General features: G+C 38.5%; 1 protein-coding gene across 1 annotated transcript in view; it reads left to right on the forward strand.

Annotated features, from left to right (window-relative positions):
* The window catches only part of LOC126426520 (uncharacterized), a 204,948-nt gene that overhangs the window by 19,586 nt on the left and 158,136 nt on the right, over positions 1-27,226 (forward strand). The window contains exon 2 of the mRNA XM_050088425.1: positions 16,151-16,243. Coding sequence (XP_049944382.1) covers positions 16,151-16,243 — 93 coding nt within the window. The remainder of the gene's footprint in view (positions 1-16,150; positions 16,244-27,226) is intronic.

Below are 27,226 nucleotides of genomic sequence, written 5' to 3' on the forward strand. Positions count from 1 at the left end.
AAAAATGGAGAAAGGCTTATAGAGGTATGTAGGCATTTCAACTTGAAAATAATGACAACACATTTCAAAAAGCTGAGCCGAAAAACTAAAACATGGAGATCACCAAATCCACTTCTCGGAGAATTCCAAATTGACCATGTGGCTATCTCACTTCATCGTCAAGAAGAAATTCAAAACACTAAAGTGCTGAAAAGCCTTGATGTTGATTCAGACCACTATTTGACTACGATTAAATTCAGACCACTCCCATTTCGAAAAGAGAAGAAAACCTTTTACAAAATTCCAAAATATAACACAGAAACTTTAAAAAATGAAGAAATTAAACAACGGTTTCAAAGAGCATTGCACAAAGATAGCGATGGCATATCCACAATAAATAAGGAAGCGGGATGGGAGGAGATCAAAAACGAAATAGTTGAAATAGCAAAAGAAAATTGTCTCGTGAAAAGAGTAAGAAGACATCCATGGTGGGACAATGAATGTGATGAGAACCTGGAGAAGAGACAGAAATTGTGGCAGAAATGGAACTCCACAAAAGATCCTCAAGATCTTGACAATTTTAAAATCCAGAGAAGAGACACAGCTAAGCTTTTCCGTAATAAAAAAAGAAGACAATTTCAGGATAACCTAGAACAGATTGAGGAAGACTTTAAAAGAAATAATTCTAGAGATTTCTGCAAAACTTTTAGAAAACAGCTAACCAAATACCAATCCCCAAATTTATGTTTTAAAGATGAAGAGAACAAGCTAGGTTTGACAAACAAGACTAATTGTGAAATATTAGCAAAATATTTCGAGAATCTACTAAATTGTGAACCACCCAAAGATAAAATGAGTTTTGAAAACCACCGAAATACTAATACCGAGTCAAAACCTCCAGACGCTGAAGAAATAAAACACATAATACACAGTCTAAAAAACAATAAAGCCCCAGGTGAAGACTCCATAGTACCAGAAATCCTAAAAATAATGGATACCAACCTCCCACAAGTTTTGGAACATATGTTTAAGAAGATCTGGGACGAAGAAAGAATTCCTGAAGACTGGCAGTGTGCCCTGATACACCCACTACACAAAAAGGGGGATAAGATGAATGTTAATAATTATAGAGGGATCTCGCTACTACCAGTAGGATACAAAATTTTGTCAAGGAAATTACTTCAAATCGTGGAGCCAGTTCTGGATAAAAAAATAGGTGAATATCAAGCAGGTTTTAGACAAGGTAGATCCTGTGTTGAACAAATATTTAACCTGAAAACACTAATTCGTTACAGAATCTCAAGAGGCCAGAGATTTGCAATAGTATTTGTAGATTTCAAAAAAGCATACGACTCGGTAGATAGAGAAACATTACTGAAAGTATTGGAAGAATTTGCGATCGATAAGAAAACAATTCAAATTATCAAACAGACACTAACAAACAGTAAGGCCAAAGTTAAATTTATGGGTGAAATTTCAAGGAAGTTCGAAATTAAAACAGGTGTTAGACAAGGTGATGGTTTATCCCCAATCCTCTTCAACTGCGTACTGGAAAAGATATTGAGAATATGGAAAGAAAAACTCAAAGGCACCAAGAATGACATCAGAATTGGAACAAAAAAAGAAAAAATAGAAGTGGACTGTTTAGCTTTTGCAGACGATCTGGCAATAGTTACAGAAAACGCAGAAATAGCTCAGAACTACCTGGAGAAACTACAAGAAGTTTCGGCCAGAGCTGGACTGCAGATTTCATTTGAAAAAACCGTGTATATGTCTAATCATAGAAATAACAAGAAAAATCTTATTACTAAATACGGCAATATTAAGAGAGTAGAAAAATTTAAGTATTTAGGTGAAATAATTCAAGTGAATGGTTTAGACAAGAGTGCAAACCAGGCGAGAGCAAGGAAAATGGAATTTGCTTTTCAAAAAACCAAAGACATATATAACAAAAAAAACATTTCGATTCAAGCTAAATTAAGACATTATAAAACTGTCATTAGACCAGAATGCCTGTATGCACCGGAGTGCCTAACTCTTAACAAAAAGGGGGAAATAGAAAACATGGAAAAGAAAGAAAGGAAAATTTTGAGAAAAATATTAGGACCGAGAAAGATTGGAGAAGAGTACAAGCTAAAGAGTAATAAGGAAATATACAAAACTATTGAGAAAGTGAGTGAGGCAATGCGTAAACGCAGACTAACGATTTATGGTCACCTGTCGAGGATGGATGGAAACAGACTAACAAGAAAAGTGTTTGAACATAGTAACAGGAACGAAAAAACCAACAATAAATGGATACAGATGGTGAAAAAGGATTTGGCCTATTTTAATGTCACCCGTGAGTCAATCAGGGACAGGGAAAAGTTTAGACAAATAGTGAACAGAATTAAGTGTTTTCCAGAAGAAACGAAACTAAAGAATAATAACAGGAAATGGTCGGAAGAGCGGAGGAGGAACCACTCGAAAATGATGAGGAAGTATTGGGAAGAGATAAAAAAAGATCAAAAAGCCGGGCAAGTGAATTGTTGAACGTGGTCCAAAGATGGCCGAAATCGAAAGAAGAAGAAGAAGAAGAAGAAGAAGAAGAGCAAGAAGGAGCAGATCTTAAGAACTGCTGCAGGGGGTAGACAGACAGAGCCAAATCTTCATTTTTGCTTTCAGTATTTTCCGTTCTACACATTCATTTTACACCTGCCAGGGGTAGCATCTTGCACAGTTACCACAGCAACTGTTCAGGAATCTGCCATTCCAGTGCTTGTGTGTCAAGATAAACAATCTGTGCAAGATCCAGGTTTGGGTAAGTGTGGTAGACAAACTAAGATTACTCGATTTGTATCAAGATTTCATCCAAACGAGCCAAAATAGACGAACAGATTTTACGATTTGTTGCTAAAGAATATCTTCCATTCAATGTAGTTGAGAGTGTGGAATTTAGAAAAATGACTCGTCTATTAACTGAAAACTATGTTCCTCCCAGTAGAAAATCACTCTCCAACAGTTTACACTCTCAGGTGTTCTTCAACACACTTGTGCAAGGAAGATCTGCAGGGCAAGCTGCATCCTACATCTGCATTATCTCTATGACTGATAACTTCATTGATGAAAACTACAATCTGAAGTCACATTTGTTATCTAGTTTTAAATTCCATGACAACATTTCCAGTGACTTACAAAATGCGACTTCAACTTGGGGTATTACCAATAAAATGGTAGTTTAAACTATGGATAATGCACCTCATATGGTGTAGGCAGTGATGATGTGCAAATGGTACATGTACTTTGTTTTGCACATACACTAAATTTAATTGTGCAAGCAAGGCTTGAACCAATTACTGACACAAGGACAAAAGTGAAGTCAATAGTGGAATTTTTTAAAAGAAGTCCTCAAGCACCTGGGAAGTTGCACAATATTCAGAAGTAAATGGGCTTCCATATTTTAACACCGAAACAAGATTGCCCTACGAGATGGAATTCCTTGCAATCATCAGTGTGGGTTCACAAACAAAACTGTCCAATGAAGACTGGTCAGTTATTGAAAAATCTTGTGAAATACTATCTCCTTTAGAGTAAGTGACAATAGAAATGTAAGCTTATCCTAATAAGCAAAAGTTTACAAAGTCATTTTCTGAGACTGAAAATCTCAGATTACTGCAATGAAGCCATTAATACAGTAACTGCTAAACTTGAGGATGGAATCTGTACCCGCCACAACCAAAAGTTTGCAGATGAATCAATTGCTTGTGAAGCAACATTATTGGGTCCTCGCTTCAGGTAGAAATATTTCCAAAAACTGGGCATTGATTAAAAGAAGCAAAAGAGGCCACAATTAACAAGTGGAGTGCAATACAATAGAAACCCACTCGGTGTTCTACAGACAATCCACCACTAGCCAAACCAGTTGTGGTGAGCACATTCAGTTCTAGCAGTGGCAGCATTTGGCAAGATTTTGACCAAGCTGTATGAGGCTTGATCCAAAGAGTAGACAATCCACGTGCTGCAAGTATAGTCGAGCTTTATAAATATATGAAGATGCCACTGATACACGGATCACAAGATTTATTACTGTGATGGAAAGAAAATCATGTGTTGTTTACTATGTTGTTTCAAATAATGAAATGACATCTTTGTATTATGGCCACCTCTGTTCCAAGTAAGCACATATTTTCAAAGCAGGTTAAACAATAACAGACAGTGAAAAAGTATCGAAAATGATATTTCTAAACTATAACTCAGAACAGATACAGTAGATCTACTCAGAAATGAAACAGTAAAATTTCTGTTGATATTGTTCTCTTCTGGACAATGTGCACTGAATTTGTATCTGAATGTATCTTGTTTACTCCACAAAATCTTACATGTAGCTACCTTACAAGAACATTTTTCTCAAATTTGTTGTCTCAGAAGACACTTACGTTTTTGCTCAGCATTCCATGAGTTTAATTTTTTTGAGTATGTTATTTATTTATGTGTTTGAGAATAATTATCTGATTTGTATATGTTTATGTGTTTAATTTTGTACATGTGCTATGTTTGGTTATTACGCTAGAGGAATCTTGATACTTGTGTATTATAAATGATTCTCAGGCAAATCAACAATATAATTTAATACTTTTGGTTTTGGTGTTCAGATACTGTTATAGAAATTGCATTTCAACAGCAACTTAACTTCATCGCGATTTCCAGTGGAATTTTATAGTAAAATGATAATATATTTGGTTCCTGTGAGTACTTGAGGGAACTCCTTATACCTGTACCTCATACAAACTTCTTTAGCAAGAACAGTAAGTGGTGTAGAGCCAGATATGTCATGATATAAGAACCACAAAGACATTACACTGTATGAATTGTTTTAGATTTTAGTCTGGATTTTATACTTCAATGAAACATACCAAACTCTGCATTTCAGTTACCTTGAAATGTTTAACATGTTTTCCAGTTCCTTTAAGTGTACATATTATGAGCTTTATCGAGGTGACTTGTGAATGTTAGATGAAAATCTGCCATACTTGACCATTGTATTATATGCTCCAGTCTGTTATGGTAATTTTTTGATCAGCCACTTTGCAGTCCTGCTCAGTGTGAGAAAAAATGGAAAATTTAACTGCGAGTAAGAAAAGTGAGAGTGGCACACTCATAAATGCGAATCATTGACAAGGAGTGCTATACTTCAAGGACCACAAGCGGATAGCTGAAGAAAGTTAAATGCTAGTGATTCAGCTTTTGACTTGTGAACTGACTCAAGGTTTCCCCGTAGGTCCATTACATGTCTTTAATATGTTCATTGTGCTGTGACTGTTTGGTCTACATACTCCAACAGACAACATACTTGTTTATCTTCTAACCAATGTCTAGAGTTGTATTGAATAAATCAGAATAGTTGTGAATAAAATGTAGATCACAATTAGAGCACTTGGAAGGTTCTACAGTGGTATGTTTAAAATTAATAAAATATAAGCTTCATAAAAAATATACAAGTTTGTCATCAATTGTATAAATAAAAATATTACTCAAACTGGTTTAGAGCCACAATTATTGTTCTAGTTCTTTTGAACTGACCTCCAAAAATTTCTCCACAATGAAGAAAACTGCTGTGTTCAAGTACTCCCTAAGTTTTCTGGTAATGCTTCCACATACTTCAAACTCTCAGTTAGACTGTTTAATAATAAGCATAATACCTTTGTGAAATCTTTATCAGCAAGTTTGTGTCTTGAAATAATGATCCTAGCAGTTACTTTTTTCCCCTTTGTTTAACATAAACACAGTTTATTTTTAAAAACATGATTTTTCTATATAGGTACACTCAGGAAACTGTTAGTATTCAGAATTCGTTGAGATGATTCCAGCCGGCCCTTGTGACCGAGTGGTTCTAGGCTTTTCAGTCTGGAACTGCGCGACTGCTACAGTCGCAGATTCGAATCCTGCCTGGGGCATGGATGTGTATAATGTCCTTAGGTTAGTTAGGTTTAAGTAGTTCTAAGCTCTAGGGGGCTGATGACCTCAGAGCCATTTGAAATTATTCCTGCAAGAAGTCTGGGTAATATATGTTACTGATTTCTTCTTATGCTTTTATAGCCCGTTTATATATTTGCTGCTCTGGTCCTTATTATTACGCAGTATAATAAATGTGACTGAATTAAGACCACTGGACTGATACCAAAATTTGGTAATTTCCAAGAATGATTGCCTATCGAAGTCGCAGGGTCCAAAGGATACATATCGAGCGTGTGATTGTGAATCGATTATGCGACTCTGTTGGCGGGCGTTATGTTTAATTATTTGCGATGGTCATTTTTATCCGTTTTCCGTCGTTCCCTTAGTTGCTCTAAGTTACATATCTCCGCTAATTAATGGCACAAAGGGAATTGTTCCTGTAGCGTACACATCACATGACGACAACACTGCCGACGAGTAAGGTAAGTCATCTCCTTTGTAATTACAAGTACTTTTGTAACGGTCTTCTTTCGTCTTTTCTGCAGTGACCACCGTAAACACCCATAACGCCCGCCATCATAGTAGCGTGATCGATTTACTGTCACACGCTCAATGTGTATCGTTTGGACCCGCGACTTCGATAGGCTATCATTCTTGGAAATTACCCACAATTTTTTCAGTTTAGTGCCACTTAATTCCAAATTTACAAGAATTGATAATTCCTAGCTGCTGGCAATAGGAAGAACTTCTTAAAGCAAATTATTAGCTATAATTCATGCTGGCAAAATGGTGCAAACAGATAAGTGTCCCTATTGTTGTTACCATCCAGTAGCTAAATAAATGATGGATGAAGTAGTGTATAACTTATGGGCATAATTTCTTAATTCAGTACCTCGATTCCCAGAATGCTACCTCAATAAATTATATCTCATGATATGCCTCTTCAAGATGACAATTCCTGTATCATGTATATGATAAAATGGATGATAATTGAATTGAATTGAATGGTCACTTACAAAACCTATCAAAATTAGGCTCTAGAATACAGGAAAACAAATTCGGCAAAATCTGTTATGTCAAAGATATAAACATCTGTCCGCAGACGATTGGAAAGTATGAAAGTCACATAACACGAAAGCAGCGCATTTGATGCAGGAAATACAAAACTGCCAAGACACCTGACAAAGTTTGGGTCTAGTGCAGCAGGGGATACAACCCGTCGGCTTTGAACAATGACGTCATTCCTTAGTCATAGATCGTAATGTCTTCACTTCGAGGCATAGATAATAAAGCAGTTCTGTGTTCTAATAAGCTTTTGCTGTTATGTTTCAATTTCGTTTTTTTACTGATTGCTTAATAAAGTAGGATCAGTTTATTCTATCTCGTGAGATTTTTTTTTAAAAAGCCAAAAAACACTTATTAGCTACTGAAGGGAGCTACAACACTAAGAAGAATCGCTTCTCGGTTTTTGACAAGATATTGCTTAATAAAGTAGGATCAGTTTATTCTATCTCATGAGATTTTTTTTAAAAAAGCCAAAAAACACTTATTAGGTACTGAAGGGAGCTGCTTAATAAAGTAGGATCAGTTTATTCTATCTCGTGAGATTTTTTTTTTTTTAAGTCAAAAAACACTTATTACGTACTGAAGGGAGCTAGAACATTAAGAACAATCGCTTCTCGGCTTTTGACAAGATATTGCTTAATAAAGTAGGATCAGTTTATTCTATCTCGTGAGATGTTTTTTTTTTTTTTTTAAGTCAAAAAACACTTATGCTTTTGACAAGATCAATGTTTATCTCTCTTGCATTCCTTTGTTTCTCAACATTCTCCTCAGCTCTTTCATCTCTGTAATACATGCTCTCTGGCGACTTGTGACGTCATTGTTCAAAGCCGACGGGTTGTATCCCCTGCTGCACTAGTCCCGTTCTGTCCCATTAGCAGCTTCCAAATTTCATTTCCAGTAATCATATCTGTAAAGGAGTATTGGGACTAGTGCAGCAGGGGATACAACCCGTCGGCTTTGAACAATGATGTCACAAGTTGCCAGAGAGCTTGTATTACAGAGATAAAAGAGCTGAGGAGAATGTTGAGAAACAAAGGAATGCGTGAGAGATAAACATCAATCTTGTCAAAAACATAAGTGTTTTTTGACTTAAAAAAAAAAAAAAAATCTCAGGAGATAGAATAAACTGATCCTACTTTATTAAGCAGCTCCCTTCAGTACCTAATAAGTGTTTTTTGGCTTTTTAAAAAAAAATCTCACGAGATAGAATAAACTGATCCTACTTTATTAAGCAATATCTTGTCAAAAACCGAGAAGCGATTCTTCGTAGTGTTGTAGCTGCCTTCAGTAGCTGATAAGTGTTTTTTGGCTTTTTAAAAAAAAAATCTCACGAGATGGAATAAACTGATCCTACTTTATTAAGCAATAGTGTTTTTTTGGCTTTTTTAAAAAAAAATCTCACGAGATAGAATAAACTGATCCTACTTTATTAAACAATCAGTAAAAAAACGAAATTGAAACATAACAGCAAAAGCTTATTAGAACACAGAACTGCTTTATTATCTATGCCTCGAAGTGAAGACATTACGATCTATGACTAAGGAATGACGTCATTGTTCAAAACCGACGGGTTGTATCCCCTGCTGCACTAGACCCGGAGTATTATACTAGTACACGGTTTCTGTGCTCTGATGTCATTAGAACCAGTTTGCGATGACATGTGATTCCCTTCAATCTGAGGTCTATATCTCGTCATGCAGACATTTTCGTGGAATCAGTATTTGTGTAGCGGTGTGAAAGGAAGGTTCTGTCGCAGTGCCCCTTAAACACAGGAGGTCAGTGAAGTAAAAGCGGTACTTTCGAGAAAGACTTAGTCTGCGTGGAAGATGTTACTGTAGAATGTAAATAAACTCTTGAAATTCGCATAACTAATCAGAACATTGTATTGAATTATACTTTATTAGGCCTCATATTATTTACAAGATGTGGTCAGATATGTGACAAGTCTGTTGAGAAGTATAGTGGGTATTTATGTTACTTCTCTGATAACATTAGTATCTGCCCTTTCAGTATTTAAATGTGTTTTTATTTGTATATCTTTATCTATGCTGCTGTTGGGCTACCAAATGCTATATCATTGTAAAATGAACCTTGGACACACAAACTTACAATTGTGCATTTTGTGCTTAACATGAAACAGTTCAGAATTAGCCTATTTATAGTAGGCCCTATTGAAAGTAAGGTTATTTTTTTGAAGCACCAAAAGTCTTCATACTTTCTATGCCAATTAAGAACTTCAAATTTTATGTAGCATCTCCCTGAACTCCATAACCTTTACATAGATTAACTGAACCTAATGGTAACAGATTTCTGCTTTCTCCCATGATGTAATGATGTGGCGTGTGATGTCATGTGTGCAAACTAGAAGACAACTGCGTCATAACTATATTTTTTGTGTTTATATTTGTGATTTAAACTGTGTTGACAGACCGATCATTAATGTAGCCCAATGTATAGATGTGTTTGGAAAGGTGACACTTTGCCTGAGTGGTGGCAAAATAGTATCAAAGACTTCATTCAGTCCCAGCACACAGCGTATTTTTTCTCACTGTGTAATGTTTCTCTCAACCTGACGATAGCTTTAGCTTTTTTCTTCCACCTACATGTTATAATTGTGGATTTTGCATTTTTATGTAATAAGTTTGGCTTTTTAGCTGCATGTTTTTTTAATGTACATGTAGGTGTAATACAACAATCTCATGGATATACATATGACCAGTGGTATGATATTACATTTTTTCTACTCCTTCCATTATGCTTAAAACTGATTTTTGCATCTGAAAAGTCCAATACCTCATGCTTTGCATCCTAAAAGTATAATACCATATTTTACCATGAGGTGAACAAAAGCAAAGTACTGATCTTTCAGTTAGTGTTCGTGGCAGCAGTTTTGAGGACTTTCATTGGGTAATGTGTTGTAACCAGCTTCAAGGTGTTTACCTTGTATGTGTAACAGTTGGTATATTTGTGTTAATTTCTGTTCAGATTAAGTCACCATAAAATATTAATGAAATTGAAATTAAGCTAGTTTCTGGCAGGCCTATGTGTTAAAAGTCTGTTATATCAAGCATATGTTATCATTCCTTTCTTTCTGCATCTTCAATCACCAGGTCACATAAGTTCAGTGTTTGAAAGATAGTATGAATTTGTGACAGATACGAAACTATGAAGTGCAGATTCCAGACATAGCTTCTGATCAGTGTATTTTTCAAAGGTTGTAAAGCTGCTAAGAGTAGATAAAAAGGAGCCCTCTAGTGAAACTGAAGAGGCAGCAGTGTTTTAAGAGTTGCAGGTTGCTTTCTAATTTACTCAATTATATTTAGAGGGCACAATTATATATAAAGATAGGGAGTATAGAAACAGTCTATTGTTAATACAGTATACATCATTTTTAACAGAGCGTACAACAACAGTTTCTCTGATTTCTGTGTCCTTAGTTGGTTCATTACACATCCCTGAAGACTGTCCTGGATGACATCTGTGGAACATAATGAGTGCATGTATTGTTATAATTTACAAAAAAATTTGTGAATGTGTATCTGTGAAAATCTTATTCAAGAAAAGCAGTTTCAATAATTCTCTTATGTAAAAAAAGATACAGATTCATTGTTTTTGAGTGTGTGTATCTTTTCATGGTCACTGAATGGAAACGGTAGTAGTGGCATTAGTAGAAATAATATTTTTATACCATGGATAGTTGGTTGTAGAAACTCTACACAGTATCTGCTGACACCTTGTGATCTCTTTTCTTTTGTGTGAAATGTGGATACTGTGTTGCTTAAGAAGCATTTATTATAAGTATTTTGTTGTATGAAATGAATGCTGTCATGGTCATACTGTGATTTTAATTCCATCGTCTTTTGGGACATTCTTTCTGCCAGGAAAACTTTTGTTTTTGAGACTGCTGGTTTTGGATACACATCCATATCAGATCTTAAGAGCTCTAGACAGGTTGGTCCTGCTGGAAGGAACAGTGACAGCCATTTAATTAGTTTAGTACATTCCTGAGTGTTCTGTATATCATTATTCTTTAAAATACTAACGGTAGCTTAAAAACCGAAACTTTTAATCTTTTCAACTAAATTAAAATGTGAGCAGGGCTGTCTCTCCTTCCAATTATTTGGAAATTGGGGTCATCAGTCTTCTCAAAATGTCAGTCATCTGTGTTCCTGTTAGTATTAAAAATGCCGTTAGTCCAAACACATGACAAAGTACAGAAGTGTTTCTCTACTTACTGTTTTCAGTTCTGTATGAGAATATTCCTAGTTTAACCACATTTGGCTGTTGAATCAGATTCTACTTAAAAAAAGTCTACAAGACCACCTTGCATTGCATTTGCAAGACTTGAGGCGTATTTCCTGGCAGGGTTAAGCATTCTGTAGCAACAGTCATCTACAAAACTATAGATAAGTGAATCACCTATAAAGACAGGCCTAGACTGAAGTGACAAGTCGTGGGATACCTCCTAATACTGTCAGACCTCATTTTTACGGAAATACGGAAGCGTCCGATCCCACCCGTCTGCTTTGACCCATGACGTCACAAATATGGCGGAAACAAAAACACACACACTTTCCACAAGAAGCCTAATGACACTAACGGGACAAGCACGGGAAATGGGGTGTTTTGGGTGGGGGGCAAACTAAATATAAACAAATTTAGACGCCTTGCGTAGCTACAACGTGTAAGTGAAGACAGCCATGCATGAATACCCACCCACCTCCCCAGGGGTCGTAACCCATGCAACCCATAGAAAATAAAGATGCTTCAGTAGCTGATTAGTGTTTTTTGTCTTTTAAAAAAAAAATCTCACGGGATAGAACGAACAGATCAGAAAGATAAATATAATAAACTAAAACAGAAATTCAAGGAAACAGATCATTAAAATAAGTAATAAGTGTTTTTAAATTTAAAAAAAAATCTCACGAGATAGTACGAACAGATCAGAAAAGTAAATAAAATAAGATAAAACAGAACTGGAGACAGCCACACTCAAACCAAACTCCGCGCCATCATGACGTCACACACGACAACACCCTTACGTCACGGGTCAAAGCCGACGCGTGGGATCGGACGCTTCTGTTGACCCATTTTTACTAATGTAGTGCAGAACCAGGCCTGGCATGGATGCAAGGCATTGGCAGAAATACTGAGCCACACGGCCTCTATAGCCATCCATAACTGCGAAAGTGTTGCCGGTGTAAGATTTTGTGCACAGGCCGACCTCTGAATTATGTCCCATAAATGTTTGATGAGATTCATCACGAGTGATCTGGATGGCCAAATCATTCAATCAAATAGTTCAGAATGTTCTTCAAACCTGTAGCAAACAACTGGGGTCCCAGTGACATGGTGCCTTGTCATCCATAAAAATTCATTCAGTTGAATTGCTTGAAATGGTCTCAAAGTAGCTGAACATAACCATTCCCAGTCAGTGATCAGTTCAGCTGGACCAGAGGGCCCAGCCCATTGCATGTAAAGACAGTGTTATGAAAACACCACCAGCTTGCACTTAGCCTTGTTGACAATCTTCATCAATGGCTTCATGGGGCCTGCGCTGTGCTCAAATCCGACCACCTGCTCTTACCAGCTGAAACTGGGACTTACCTGACCAGGCCACAATTTTCCAGTCGTCTAGGGCCCAACCGATATGGTCAAGAGCCCAGGAGAGGCACTGCAGGTGACACCGTGCTGTTGACATAGGCACTCACATCGGTCACTTGTTGCCATAGCCCACTAATTTCAGATTTCGATGCACTGTCCTAACGGGTATGTTGGTTGTACATCCCACATTGATTGATGCGGTTATTTCACACAGTGTTGCTTGTCTGTTAGCAGTGACAGCTCTACGAAAATACTGCTGCCGTCGGTTGTTAAGTAAAGACTGTCGGCCACTGTGTCGTCCGTGGTGAGAGGTAATGCCTGAAATTTGGTACTCTCGCCACATTCGTGACACTGTGGATCTCGGAATATTGAATTCCCTAACAATTTCTGAAATGGAATTTCCCATGCGTCTAGCTCCAGCAACCATTCTGTATTCAAAGTCTATTAATTCCTTTCATGGGGCCATAATCATGTCGGAAACCTTTTCATAAGAATCACCTGAGTACAAATATCACCTTTGCCAATGCCCTGCCATCTGTATACGTGCATATCACTGTCGCATTGCTCTTGTCACGTCAATGTATAAGGGCTGTCCCAGAAGTACCCAACAAACAAAAGACAGTTTTTATGTAATGCTGAAAACGTATCGTGTGTCTCTGCAATATGAAATGATGTTGCATAAATTTCAGTAAATGACAATTGTGTTGGCACTTTAAGGAGCCATTTACATTTTTTGAACCTTAATGATAAATTATTTTATTTGTTATGCTTACTCTAAATTCATGCTGTGATGACATTCTGGCTGTAGAAAAATATATTTAAATTCAGTTGCCAATTGTTCACAGTAGTGGACTGATCCCCACAACTATTGGTAAAAAACTGAAAGAACACATGTTCAACAATAAAAGAGACAGAGAGAGAGAGAGAGAGAGAGAGAGAGAGAGAGAGAGAGAGAGAGACCTTCCATCTCTGTCAGATGTACCACTAATTGATTAGTTACTCACACATTGTGTGTTTACTCAGTTCATCGGGAATGTATGTCACAAGAACTTATATCTGTTTCCTAAACTGTGAATGAATTTATAGGATATTATTTTTTTCTATTCTGTTTTTATGGTTTTTGTGGAGGTGTTGTTTTTCGATACTAGTTATTTTATCAACCTGCTGTTGATAATGCCTGTTGTTACATTCTTCTCTATATAAGTAATTCCATTATACTTTGTTTTTTGATGTATAACATTCTCCTCCATTACCTTTTACTAATGTTTAAAATGAAATGGTATTCAATAGTGTCATCCAAATGTTGTTAAAAGCATAATTTGGTTTAGAATTATGTTGTGCAATTGTTAATCCAACAACGCTACACGAAAATTTTTGAACTAAATTAGCATTACTTGACTTTGCTGCCATTCTCCACTGTAGGTTTGTCATCAGTTAGGCTTTGTTGTCAACTCTGATTTCACTTGCTTGCTAAAGGACTGTTTAGGTTCTACTTCTGTAACTTGTCAACAAGTTGAACAAAAGTCGCAGTTGTTTGTATCACATTTACTTAGTGTTTAATCAACAAACATGTCTCCCTTCTCTCCAAGAACTGGCAGACTTACATGCTAAGTGACCAACATTAACACTCAGCAAACAACAACTCGCATACAAAATGACTAGCGATGATGGTGTCCCATTGTAACTCATAGATGTTACATTTTTATGGTTTAAATTGAAAGATGTGCTTTATAGTTTGGTTATGTGTTATAACATTTACATTGCAGAAGTTCTTCAAATTACAATCCAATATTTATTTAAAAACTAATAACAGAAGATTTAATTCTTTTCAAGCACAAAAAATTTAATTCTTTTCAAATATTTCTCTCAAATTTAAAGTGAACACATCCTTTCACATTTTGAAGTATTTTCTTCTTCTTCTTCTTCTTCTTCTTCTTCTTATTATTATTATTATCATCATCGTTAATTCCCCATTAAGGAGAGCGTTAAAACACAATCAATATTCACAATGACAATACGGTACATAAATTGGTACATTTCAAATTCATGGCACTTTTTTCTGTCTCTTTCTTTTCTCTTCCCAAAAACCTTTCATAAAATCACTGTGTTTCTTCTTCCTCTCTTCTGTCCACTTCTTTCCTGGTTTCTTCTCTTTTGGTGTTTCTTCGAATTTCTGTTTGTTGATTTTTTTCTCTGTATTTTCCTCTGTTTGATATTTCTTCTGTGGAGATGTTTAGATTTTTGAGGTCTTCCATGGTTTCCTTTACCCAGTTAGTTTTCATCTTATTCATCACCACTATGTTAAAAATCTTCTTGGTCAGCCTATTTTCATTCATCCTATGAATGTGCCCATAGAATTTTGCCCTTCTTTTTCTGATATTGTCTGTAATTGTCTCTGCCTGTTTGTAAAATTCCTTTGTTGGTCTCTTTATCCAGATCCCCCGTCTCTGAACTGGCCCATAGATCTTTCTCAGAATTTTCCTCTCTTGCTTTTCCATTTCCTTGATTTTAGTTCTTCCTCTGATTACTGTTGTTTCTGAGGCATACAAGGCCTCAGGTAAGACTACTGTTTTGTAATGTCTTAATTTGGCATTGACAGAAATATTTTTTTTATTGTAATGGTTCCATGTAAGTCTGTATGCTTTTTGTAGTTTTGTAACCCTTTCTTCATTGGCTGTTGAAGTATTTTCTTATATTATATTTTAATATATTTGTTCCTAATTGAAATAATTTTCTTTAATTTATTCAGTCGATTTGTGAAGTATTTTTGTGTATCGGGTAATCTGCTCGTCAGAGTGTATCAGGTTCTCCAAGTGTCTGTAAGTATCAAATAATCAGATGGTTTGTGGTGTATTGTATGTTTGGGTTTGTGGTGAAAACAGGATCATTGACCAGTTCAATTACAGTTACTGCTTTCATAACAAATGGATAATGGCTAAAACTGGCCATGGTTTTTAAAATTAAGTTAGAAGTTTAATTGGGGCTGTTGTTTTATTCCAAAGAGAAATTAGAGCTCATTCGAAGGCTTACCAACTGCCTCCGCCTCGCACACCATTCAGTTACAGAAAAGGAGGAACTTGTAGCAATACCAAAAGTACACTTGAAGTTAGGTGGCTTGTGGAGCCTGGATGTGGATGCGGAACACTGGTGACAGCAAACATGGACAGTATTCAGTTTTTCCAACTGGTGTATGATGGGATTATAAAAAATTGTGTGCGATAGAACATGTGTCTTCGCCCATTGCTCCAATTACTCATTCCTGTTAACATTTTTTGTCAACAATGTCATTAAACTGTACCAGACAAATTTTAGGCCACTGTCTAAATTAGGTACGTAAATTTCATATTGAACCACAATATTCAAAATTGCATTTCTCATTGACGTTTATCACAGGAAACACCCCCGGAGCGATCCATTTTTTGGACGGCCATCTCCAGAAATCTCAAAAGGAAACATTGTCATAAATATCACAAAGGAAGTACCGTAGAGTCTTAATAAACTATGACCAGTATGTGCAAAGATGTATATGCAGTATCCAGTGACAGTGACGTTTTTACCTTGTTTTCAGATTCCAAAAGACCTGTTAGTAGCTGCAAGATTTACAGAGAGAATCAAGAAAGAACCAGAAGTACAAATTGGGATGGCTCTCGTTGTGAACTATGTAAGTATTCAATTTACACACATTATGTGAAAATGTTCAGTTATTGTGCTTGCATTAAAGTTAAGTGCATAGTATGAAGGCAACACACATTATTTCCAAGTGCACTCAATAGTTTATGTAAAATATTTATCTCCCAGGGCAACAAAATGAGGCGAAAAGTCTGTCTAGCAAATAAATGACAATCTATAATTTGCTGATCACGATATAGCAGAGATGCTGAGTCGCATACAGGCACGACAGAAAGGCTGTTGAAAAGTAAGCTTTCGGCCAACAAGGCCTTCATCGGAAGTAAACATTGGACATGTACACACATGGCCACAGTCTGGTTGTGAGGCCAGATACAATCTGTAATTTCCCATTCACTGTGCACCTAGTAGTTGCTATTGTAATATTCCTCTGTTCATGTGATACTCAGGAAACCAAATGACCAGTAAGTAGAAAGAACCAGATGCATGTTGCAGGATGGTATGCAAACATATGTATCTGCTTCTTTCTGCAACCAATGATAACTCACACTGATATTCAATTCTTGAGTCATCTGGTGAATAGTCTGAGACTACAGTTTTTCTCAGTTTACTTCACCATGACCAGCTGTATAAAGTGAAGTCCTACCCAAGGACCCGAGGGGGGACCCAAAAGTAATCGGAATCGTAATGCTGACATCGTGTAGTTGTAGTAGCAGGTTTCGCCGCCAGAGGGTTATAGTAGGATCTCTGCTGAGTCATTCTGCCACGCGGCGTCACCCAATAGTGAGAAGCGTGGTTTCTTTGGCAGTTCTTTCAGTGTGCGTACAGTGCAGACGCGGCATGAGGAAATGGCTAGTTCTTACGAACGACGTACGGCAGTGAAGTTTTGTTTCTTGCTCGGCAAGCGTGCAGCAGAAACTGTTGCGATAATTCAGACAGCCTACAAAGACCGTGCTCTTAGTAAAATGCAAGTGTACGAATGGTTTTCTCAGTTTAAAAAGGGAGAAATGGTGGTTGAAGATCAGCCCTGTTCCAGTCGACCCTTCAATTGCTTCAAGCAAAGACAATATCGACAAAATCTGTGATCTCATCAGTGAAGATCGGCGCAGGACAATCGACCGACTCGAGAACTTGTCCGGGTTGTCCTGGAGCTCAATTCAGCGCATCTAGACCATCGATTTGGGGATGCAAAGAGTGGCAGCAAAATTCGTGCCGAAGCTTCTTACCGGAGATCAAAGGGATCGTCGCGTTCGAGCCTGTCTCGAAATGTAGGACGCGTTCGAAGATGATCCACATTTTTTCAACAAAATCATTACAGGTGATGAGTCATGGTGCTATGGGTACAACCCAGAAAGCAAACAACAGTCATCACAATGGAAGTCACCTGGCTCACCTTGACCAAAACCAGCTCGACAAGTGAAATCGAATGTGAAAGCGATGTTGATCTGAATTTGTCCCTGAAAACCAGACAGTAAACCAACAATTCTATTTGGAGGTTATGAAACAGCTTCACAGAAGTTTGTTGCGAAAACATCCAGCTTTGTGGGATTCTGGCGTGTGGTTCCTGCATCACGACAACACACCCGCGCACACAGCTCTCAGTGTTCGCCAGTTTTTGGCCTCGACAAAGAGTACTACCTTGACCCATGCTTCCTATTCGCCAGATTTAGCACCCTCGAACTTCTTCCTATTCCCGAGGATGAAGAGAGACTTGCGGATGTGGAAGACGTAAAACGCAATGTCATGAAAGTGCTAGCAGGTATCAAAGAGGACGAATTTAAAAGGTGCTTCGAAAACTGGAATGAACGTTTGGACAATTGTATTAATGCTAATGGAGAGTACTTCGAAGGAGATTAAGGTTGTATTTGAAAACAATAAAGTATATGCTTTCTAGAAAAAAATTCCGGTTATTTTTGGGTCCCCTCTCATACATGATTGATAAGACGATTTGGAGCTTTATGGGCCATGAAACAAAATAAACTTGTTAAGACAAATGATGCTTATGTCACTGATAATGCCAAATCATTGTCCACTAAATTAGGTTTCTGGGAACAAAAGGAGAAAAGAAATGGGGTCATCAAAAACACATTTGTTAGTTTTACTTAGACAGATATTACATACACCACCAGCAGACATCAGTTTTGACAACTCTGCTACTAGAGATATCATTGAAACCAGTTTTACTTCCATAAGTGCTTCTTAACAGATACAAAAGTATGTGACCTTACAAACTCAGTTCTGATAAAATTAAATAAGGTTGATTTCTGTTTGTTCATTTTCTGTGACCTAGCCACAGGAATAAGACTAAATTTGTACTGGGGAAACATTAAATATGGTGTCCAGCTAATTTTGGTTCTTAGCCCTCTCCTCTTTTTGCCATACATAAATGGTTTATCCAGGCATTGCAGACCTCTTCGAAAACTGTTTGTCCTGATGACACAATTAGATTGATAAACGAGCCAAACACACTAATACCGTACCATGGCAGGAGAACAAGGCACCTGGTTTACATCTGGTAAACAGCAAATAGCTTAAAAGGCTCATGTTATACAGTTCGATATAAACAGACATTAATGACAGGTGTCTGAAGTAGTGATGAGGGGGTACAAACTAAATGAAACTCCATGTGTGGGATTCTTAGTCACCTATCCCCCAGGGGCCTCACAGTTCTGTTGTGAGCTCATACGAGGGACGCATGGGTTGCCGAGCTTTTGCAGCGCATTCTTTCTTCCTGGGCTGTATTTCCTTCCCTATGCCCCTCCCTGTACATCATCACTCCTTCCGTGCTGCCCCTCCTTCCTCTTTATTGTTGTTTTTTTATTTATTTATTTATTCATTTATTTATTTATTGTTCCGTGGGACCACATTTAGGAGAAGTCTCCATGGTCATGGAACAAGTCAATACATGAAATTATAACACGATTGTAGAAACAGATAAAATGAAAAATAAGAAACATATTCAGGCGACAAGTCGTTAGTTTAAATAAAGAAAATCAAGAATGTAACACTGGAATTTGCTTAATTTTTTAGCTCTTCCAGGAGCTCCTCGACAGAATAGAAGGAGTGAGCCATGAGGAAACTCTTCAGTTTGGACTTAAAAGTGTTTGGGCTACTGCTAAGATTTTTGAGTTCTTGTGGTAGCTTATTGAAAATGGATGCAGCAGAATACTGCACTCCTTTCTGCACAAGAGTCAAGGAAGTGCATTCCACATGCAGATTTGATTTCTGCCTAGTATTAACTGAGTGAAAGCTGCTAACTCTTGGGAATAAGCTAATATTGCTAACAACAAACAACATTAAAGAAAATACATACTGTGAGGGCAATGTCAAAATTCCCAGACTATTGAATAGGGGTCGACAAGATGTTTTCGAACTTACACCATACATAGCTCGAACAGCCCGTTTTTGAGCCAAAAATACCCTTTTTGAATCAGAAGAATTACCCCAAAAAATAATACCATATGACATAAGCGTATGAAAATATGCGAAGTATACTACTTTTCGTGTTGAAATGTCACTAATTTCAGATACTGTTCTAATGGTAAATAAAGCGGCATTTAGTTTCTGAACAAGATCCTGAACATGGGCTTTCCACAACAGCTTACTATCTATCCGTACGCCTAGGAACTTGAACTGTTCCGTCTCGCTTATAACATGCCCATTCTGTCTGATTAAAATGTCAGTTCTTGTTGAATTGTGGGTTAGAAACTGTAAAAACTGAGTCTTACTGTGATTTAGCATCAAATTATTTTCCACAAGCCACGAACTTATATCATGAACTACATTATTTGATAATGTTTCAATATTACACACAAGATCCTTCACTACCAAGGTAGTGTCATCAGCAAACAGAAATATTTTTGAATCACCTGTAACACTAGAAGGCATATCATTTACATAAATAAGAAACAGCAGTGGTCCCAGAACCGACCCTTGGGGAACGCCCCATTTAACAGTGCCCCATTGGGACTGAACATCATTACCACTCTCAATATTGCGGAGGATTACCTTCTGCTTTCTGTTCTTAAAGTAGGAGGCGAACCAATTGTAAGCTACTCGCCTTACTCCATAATGTTCCAACTTCTGCAGTAATATTTTGTGGTCAACACAGTCAAAAGCCTTCGTTAAATCAAAGAAAACACCTAACGTTCGCAACCTTTTATTTAATCCGTCCAAAACCTCACAGAGAAAAGAGACTATAGCATTTACAGTTGTTAAGCCATTTCTAAAACCAAACTGTACATTTGACAGCAAATTATGTGAATTTAAATGCTGCAGTAACCTTGTATATACAACCCTCTCGATAACTTTAGCAAACACCGATGGCATAGAAATAGGTCTATAATTGTCAACATTATCCCTGTCTCGCTTTTTATAAAGTGGCTTCACTACCGAGTACTTTAATCGGTCAGGAAACCGACCACTCCTAAAGGAAAAGTTACAGATATGGCTAAGTACTGAGCTAACATACGTGGAACAATACTTCAGTATTCTGCTAGATACCCCGTCATATCCATGAGAGTTCTTGGTCTTTAGTGATTTAATTATTAACTCAATCTCCCTCTTGTCAGTATCATGGAGGAGCATTTCAGGTAACAGTCTCGGAACACTTTTTTCTAAGAGCGCTATATGATTCCCTGTTGGGACTAGGTTTCTATTTAGTTCACTTGCTATATTCAGAAAGTGATTATTAAGTACTGTACATATATGCGCCTTATCAGTAACACGGACATCCCCACTACGCACTGATTCTATATTCTCGACCTGTCTCTGCAGACCAGCCACTTCCTTTACGACTGACCATATGGTTTTAATTTTATCCTGAGACTTAGCTATTCTATCTGCATACCACATACTTTTTGCCTTCCTAATAACTTTTTTAAGCACCTTACAATACTGTTTGTAATGGGCTGCTGTATTTAGATTTTGACTGTTTATAACGTTTTGATATAATTGCCACTTTGTTCTACAAGATATTCTTATCCCTTTAGTCAGCCACCCAGGCTGCCTGTTTGTGCTAGTACCCCGTTTTGAACGTTCTAACGGAAAGCAACTTTCAAAGAGCACGAGAAAAGTCTTGAGAAAAGCATTATATTTATCGTCTACTGTATCAGCACTATAAACATCTTGCCACTCTTGTTCCTTGATAAGGTTTACAAAAGTCTGTACAGCAACTGGATCAGGTTTCCTAAAAAGTTGGTAACTATATTTAACATGTGTTGCAGCACAAAAATCTTTTAGACTTAAAATTTGTGCATCATGATCTGAAAGGCCATTCACCTTTTTGCTAACAGAATGCCCTTCTAATAATGACGAATGAACAAAAATATTGTCTATGGTTGTTCTACTGTTCCCCTGCACTCTCGTTGGAAAGAATACGGTTTGCATAAGATTATATGAATTAAGGAGGTACCAGCATCCTTTTCCTTGCACAATCACTTATACAATTAATATTGAAGTCACCACATATAACAAACTTTTTGTATTTCCTATAAAGTGAACCAAGAACCTCCTCTAGCTTTAGCAAAAATGTTGTGAAATCGGAGTCTGAGGATCTATAAACCACAACAGTAAGAAGTTTAGCTCCACTAAATGTAACCACACCTGCACAACATTCAAACACCTTTTCAGTGCAGTACTTTGAAACATCAATTGACCCAAATGGGATACCGTTTTTCACATACATGGCTACTCCCCCACACCGCAAAGAGCTCCTAGAAAAGCTGCCAGCCAACCTGTATCCTGGTAAAGGAAGCCTCTGAATTATCTCCTTATTTAAGAAGTGTTCAGATATACCAATAATTTCAGAGTCAACATCTATAAGCAGTTCACTAACTTTATCTCTAATACCTTGTATATTTTGATGAAATATACTAATTCCCTCATTAATCGGATACCCAAGCTTTGTAGAAAGTGGTTTCTTTGTTAGAGAGACTTCCCTTAAGCAGGAATACTTATCAGCTGACTTCAATCTAAAAAAGGTACAGCTCTGACACCCACAACTACCGGAATTTTCCCATGAGTGATCCCACCACCCCCACCTATGCTGTCACCTATAAGTTTTGCCAACCTCCCCTTCCCATACCTGTTGAGGTGCAGGCCATGTCTAGTGAAACCCGTCCTACTGATAGACTCCACCGACACCACTGAAATGTGACTCATGCCTTCTGTCATCAGCGCACCCCCAAGTCTCATGTTATTACGCCTGACGGCTGTATTAAGATGAGGCCGATTGTGACGCTGAAACAGTTCCACGAAATGCACATTCGTGTTGCCAGTCTTAGTGGCTATCTTTACCAGGTCACCATCTATGTCATACTCCCCATCCATATCAATACTATTACCAGCCCCACCCACAATCACTACCTGATCCTCTTCAGTGAAATCCCTACATAACCCCCCTATGTTAAAAGTCACCTGAGCCAATCTTGCATTAGGCTTCACAATGCTGGTGACCTGGTACTCACTCCCCAAAACTTCCTGCAACTGCTGGCCTACACCTCTACCATGAGAACTACCTAACACCAGAACCTTCTTCTTTCTCTTAGACTTTGCAACTGTCCTAGCCACCGTAACTGCCGAGGTCTGCTGCATACTTCCTACATCTACAGCTACTAGAGATTCCTCTCCACTAGACTCTGACAGTTGGTCATATCTATTACAAACACCAATAGTAAAACTATCTGAAAATCTCCTTCTCCTAGCAGATCTCTTGCCAACAGCCAGCTCCCATTCCCCAACCCTCTTCTCCCTCCTCATCCTATCTAGCTCCACCTGTGCGTTTTTCAACTGCACCTGAAGGGCACAGATCTTACGCTCCTGCTCCTCTATCAACTTACTCTTGCTACATAACCTGCAGTTCCAGGAGAGGATCTCACCAGAATGCCCACTGGCTTCCCCACTGCATTCCCCCCAGCGAAAATACTTCGAACAAGTCTCACACCGCAATCCACTACTCACGAACCTACGGCAAAGCCCACACTTCTCACTCATGGTAAAATTTTACAATTATTGAAACAAGAAAACAACTTTATCTAAGTTCCGCTACTACAATAAGAAGATGTTAAAAACTGACTACAATTATCACAAACTTGCTCTACAAGGGAAATAACTACTATTATTGACAGTATTAATTAACAACAAATGAGAATATAACAAAATACTAACACAGAAAGAAAATCAAACGTCTAATGACAGTAACGAAACTGAAAGCAGTTCGCAAAAATTTCTTCTGAAGTTATTTCACCGGAAAACACCAAGAACACCGATTGAAGACTACTAAAGTTCCTAAATAAACTACTATACACAAACAATTAATTAGTACTTAGCTTTCGATGCACCGCTACAGCTGCAACTGGTCAGCGCGGAATGTAAACACGGGTAAGAGGTTAAGTTGCTCGATATGAAACACTCACAAATATCAGGCCACAACACAAGAAATGCAGAGGTGAATGAAGAAACCACTAATAAGTCACTTATATAGTAAATATTATCACAAAAACAGTTAAAATATATATCTGAAACCTAAAAATAGATGAAAACTTAGAGAGCGATCTCACACGCAGTCACGCACTTATGACGTCAAACCATACTTAAGTTGACCTAACTATTACCCTGGTTTCCTGTATTCCTTGCAGTTTTATTCCTTTCCATCCTTCCTTTCTGGTGTTTCTTGCACCCCTTTGGACTTTGACCTCCACTTCTAAATTTTCTTTCTGTAATGTTATTTCGAGAAGAATCCCTACCTAGTGTCCATGGCATGGATTCCCCTCCCCCTGTCCTTTTGCTCTGCCCCACTAGACCACCAGCATGTGTGGCCAGTCCATGTCATGGGCCCGTTATGTAGGCCTACGCATCTGGCTGACCCCCCTGACAGCACAGGGATGGCACTTCTGAGCTGTTGCCTCCCTGTGGGTTCCTAGGAGTGGTTGATTGTCATTCTGCAGCATTGGAACTTCTGGTGCTGTGGCTGGGTGGTGCTCATGGGAAGAGGCACTGATTGGAGTGCGTGGTATCGAGACAGATGCCAAGTTTGTGAAATGTATTAAGCTTCAAGAAACTGTCCATTCTTCTACGGTCGGGTCTTCGGTTGGTAATGGATCATTTAATGCTCAGGGTGTATACGCCTCGGGACAACCGGGAGATCCGGGAAAATCCCGGGAATTTTTTAGAATTCCAGGAATTTTTCATTGTTTTAGTTTTCAGTTAAATGTTTGTAATTTTGACTGGTAAGAACCGATACTCTAACAAAGTATATTACTGTATCCTGCTACTGCAGAATAATACTTCAACAATAAAACATAAATGACAGAAAAAAACAAAAATAACTTACATTGCAAAGGAAATGCGCCATATACAACGACGACACACAGTGCTCGTGCAAGCGTCTGCCAACAGCAAAATGTGTCAAAGGCTTTAGGAAGACTATGCAATGCTTCATAACAACAAATTGCCTACGATGAGCGTGAAGTCACAACTGTTTACATTAGATTCGTTTTAGAGTTAAGAGCGGGCTCGTGCTTGTGCGCATGCGCAGTTGAGTCATGTTTGAGTTGTAGAGTCTCCCGCTTCTGGCTACAGGAATGTGGCACTTTTAATGTGCACATTTTGGTGTGGTCCACGAAATTCCAATGCTCTTGGAGTACCCTCTGATGTCTTGTTTCTTTTATGACATAATTTATGATGTTTTAATATTGTACACATACGTACATACGGGCTTCCTACATCACGATAGCTGCGCAAGCGCGATGTCGCCTGTTTTCTGCGCTCTCTGGCAACTGCTGAAACGAACCTATTTCTAACAGGTCACGGGAAAATATTGCGAATGGTCGTTTGACAAGCGTTACTTTCAAAGTAAATATCCTTTTACGTAACTATGTGTGAGAATGTACCATGAATTTATTAAATCACAGAGCGTTTGACTCTCATTTAAAAATCAACTCTTTAATGACGAGCCGTTTAGAAGAATTTCAAACCCTGAAGCTCAGACACTTATTTCATCATTAAAAATTTTACTGGCACATTTGTGTGATGTATCTTAAGTGTAACATGTGCAAAAAAGAATATGCGAAAGCTTAGCTTCTCTTGCAGCTTGAGGCCAATATTATATGTGAAAGCTTTTCTTTTCTTGTAGCAACACTATGTATATTAATTTAAACTATTAACTTTCCCTGTTTGTGTGTTCGTGCTACTTAACAGTGATGTTGCTGTTGGCTGACTACATCACGTGTCCTACGCTCTGAATATTTGCCGCCATCAGCTGGCGAGATCACGTGACATGAGCTGTGACTGACTTACAAACGTGCATCGCAATCTCAATTTCAATGATTCAGAAAGTAACATGCGTTGTTTGGTGGAATTCCAATGTATACATTCGTAGCACCAATATACACAGCGTACATTTTGCTGCAAATCAAAGATATTTTCAAAACGTGTCTTTTTTCCCAGAGTTTCATTTTCTAAAGTGCTGGGAAATTCTACGCCCGTGTATAAAACCATAACCATTCAAAGGATTGATTAGGGAAAATATACTGTCACTTAACACGGAAAACGCGTGTTTTCACCAGGGAGAAAATGTATTTTTAACCAGGAAATCCGGGAATTTTTTTTCCTGAATGCTGCATCTTATGACTCTACAGCCTTCCCTTCTGTTGCTTCACCCTGGGAGGACGGCCAGGCTTACCGGCTTGGGGTGAAACGCTTTTCCCGCTACCTAGTCTGCACTAGCACGGATGGGGACACCTTCACCATCAAAGAGCCGTAGTAGTTGTGGAAAATATCAAAGAGAAGTGTGGTGAAGTGGAGTCCCTCAGTAAGGTGCAGTCAGTTTACTGTTGATCCCTTTGTGCTTGTGATCATCTTGGCAGTGTCCTGGTGTCCGTTCCCCTGACCAGTCTTTGAATGTGGTTCAGAGTGCCATTCTTCATAGGGAGCACATCCTTTAAGCTGATGAATTCTGGGGTGTTCATTTAATTTGACATGTACAGGAAGGTCGTAAAACAACTGTACCAATACTGGCTCACGTGAAGCCGTTTGTTCCTCCAGCTGTGCAGTGATTTTGGTGTTTGCATAGCGGGCACATGTTTTCCCGGTGTATGGCGAACCCTCCATGCGGTGAATGTGGACACCCACTCAATGAGCGGAACCCCCAGTGCACCGCCACCCGTGTGTGTTAATTGTCTCGACCATCACTCTCGATGCTCACCAGGTTTCCCATCTTTTAAGAAGTGAAAGAAAATGCAGGAGGGAAGTCTCTTGATGATTTATCTTACACTGAAGCTCGTCAAAAATATGACAGACTTCTCCCTGTGTTGATGACTTCTACCTTTGTTACATTCCTTCCTCCTCCCTCTTCCTTATCCCAGTCCAGCCCCCCTCTCATCTCCCCCTCCCTGCAGTTCCTGCAACCCCCCCCCCCCCCCCCTTAATGCCCTCCGTGTCCCGCCCCTCCTCTCTGGTTCTGGAGAAGTGCGCCCTTTCTTCGGCCCTCGTGAGACCACTCCCCCTCGTGTCTCTCAGGCTGGAGGCCTGCTACTACAAATCGGGCACTGGACACACAGCCTGTGCACCCCAAGGTCACCCTCCCTTTTTCGGTTTTCTTTCAGTAACCTGCTTTCCCTCCCTGTTCTGCTCTCCTTGATCTATAAAAGAGAGGAACAAGGAACTACCGTCGCCTCCCAAAGTTACACTCTCTTACTGTGTTTTACGGGTAAGAGAGTGTCGTTCTCCAGGAATCTCATTTTACTAATGCTCACTCACCAACGTTTCGTTGGTTGCCTGCTTTGTTGGAAACAGGTCAGCTCTTTGAGGGCTTCCACTGGTGTCTGCACATTGGCTTGTGCAGATATTGTCAGGGGAGGGATCCATATCCCTCATTGTACCTCATTGAAAGCTGTTGCCGTCCAGGCCCACTTGGACTATGTTACGATTTGCCATCTCTGTCTCCCCCCTTACAGGGCACCTACATCCACTGCCCTATCTGCCCTCCAGCAATTTCTCCCTCTCCTTCTCCTCCTCC

This window comes from Schistocerca serialis, chromosome 11, assembly GCF_023864345.2.
Source record: "Schistocerca serialis cubense isolate TAMUIC-IGC-003099 chromosome 11, iqSchSeri2.2, whole genome shotgun sequence".
Classification (NCBI taxonomy): Eukaryota; Metazoa; Arthropoda; class Insecta; order Orthoptera; family Acrididae; genus Schistocerca; species Schistocerca serialis.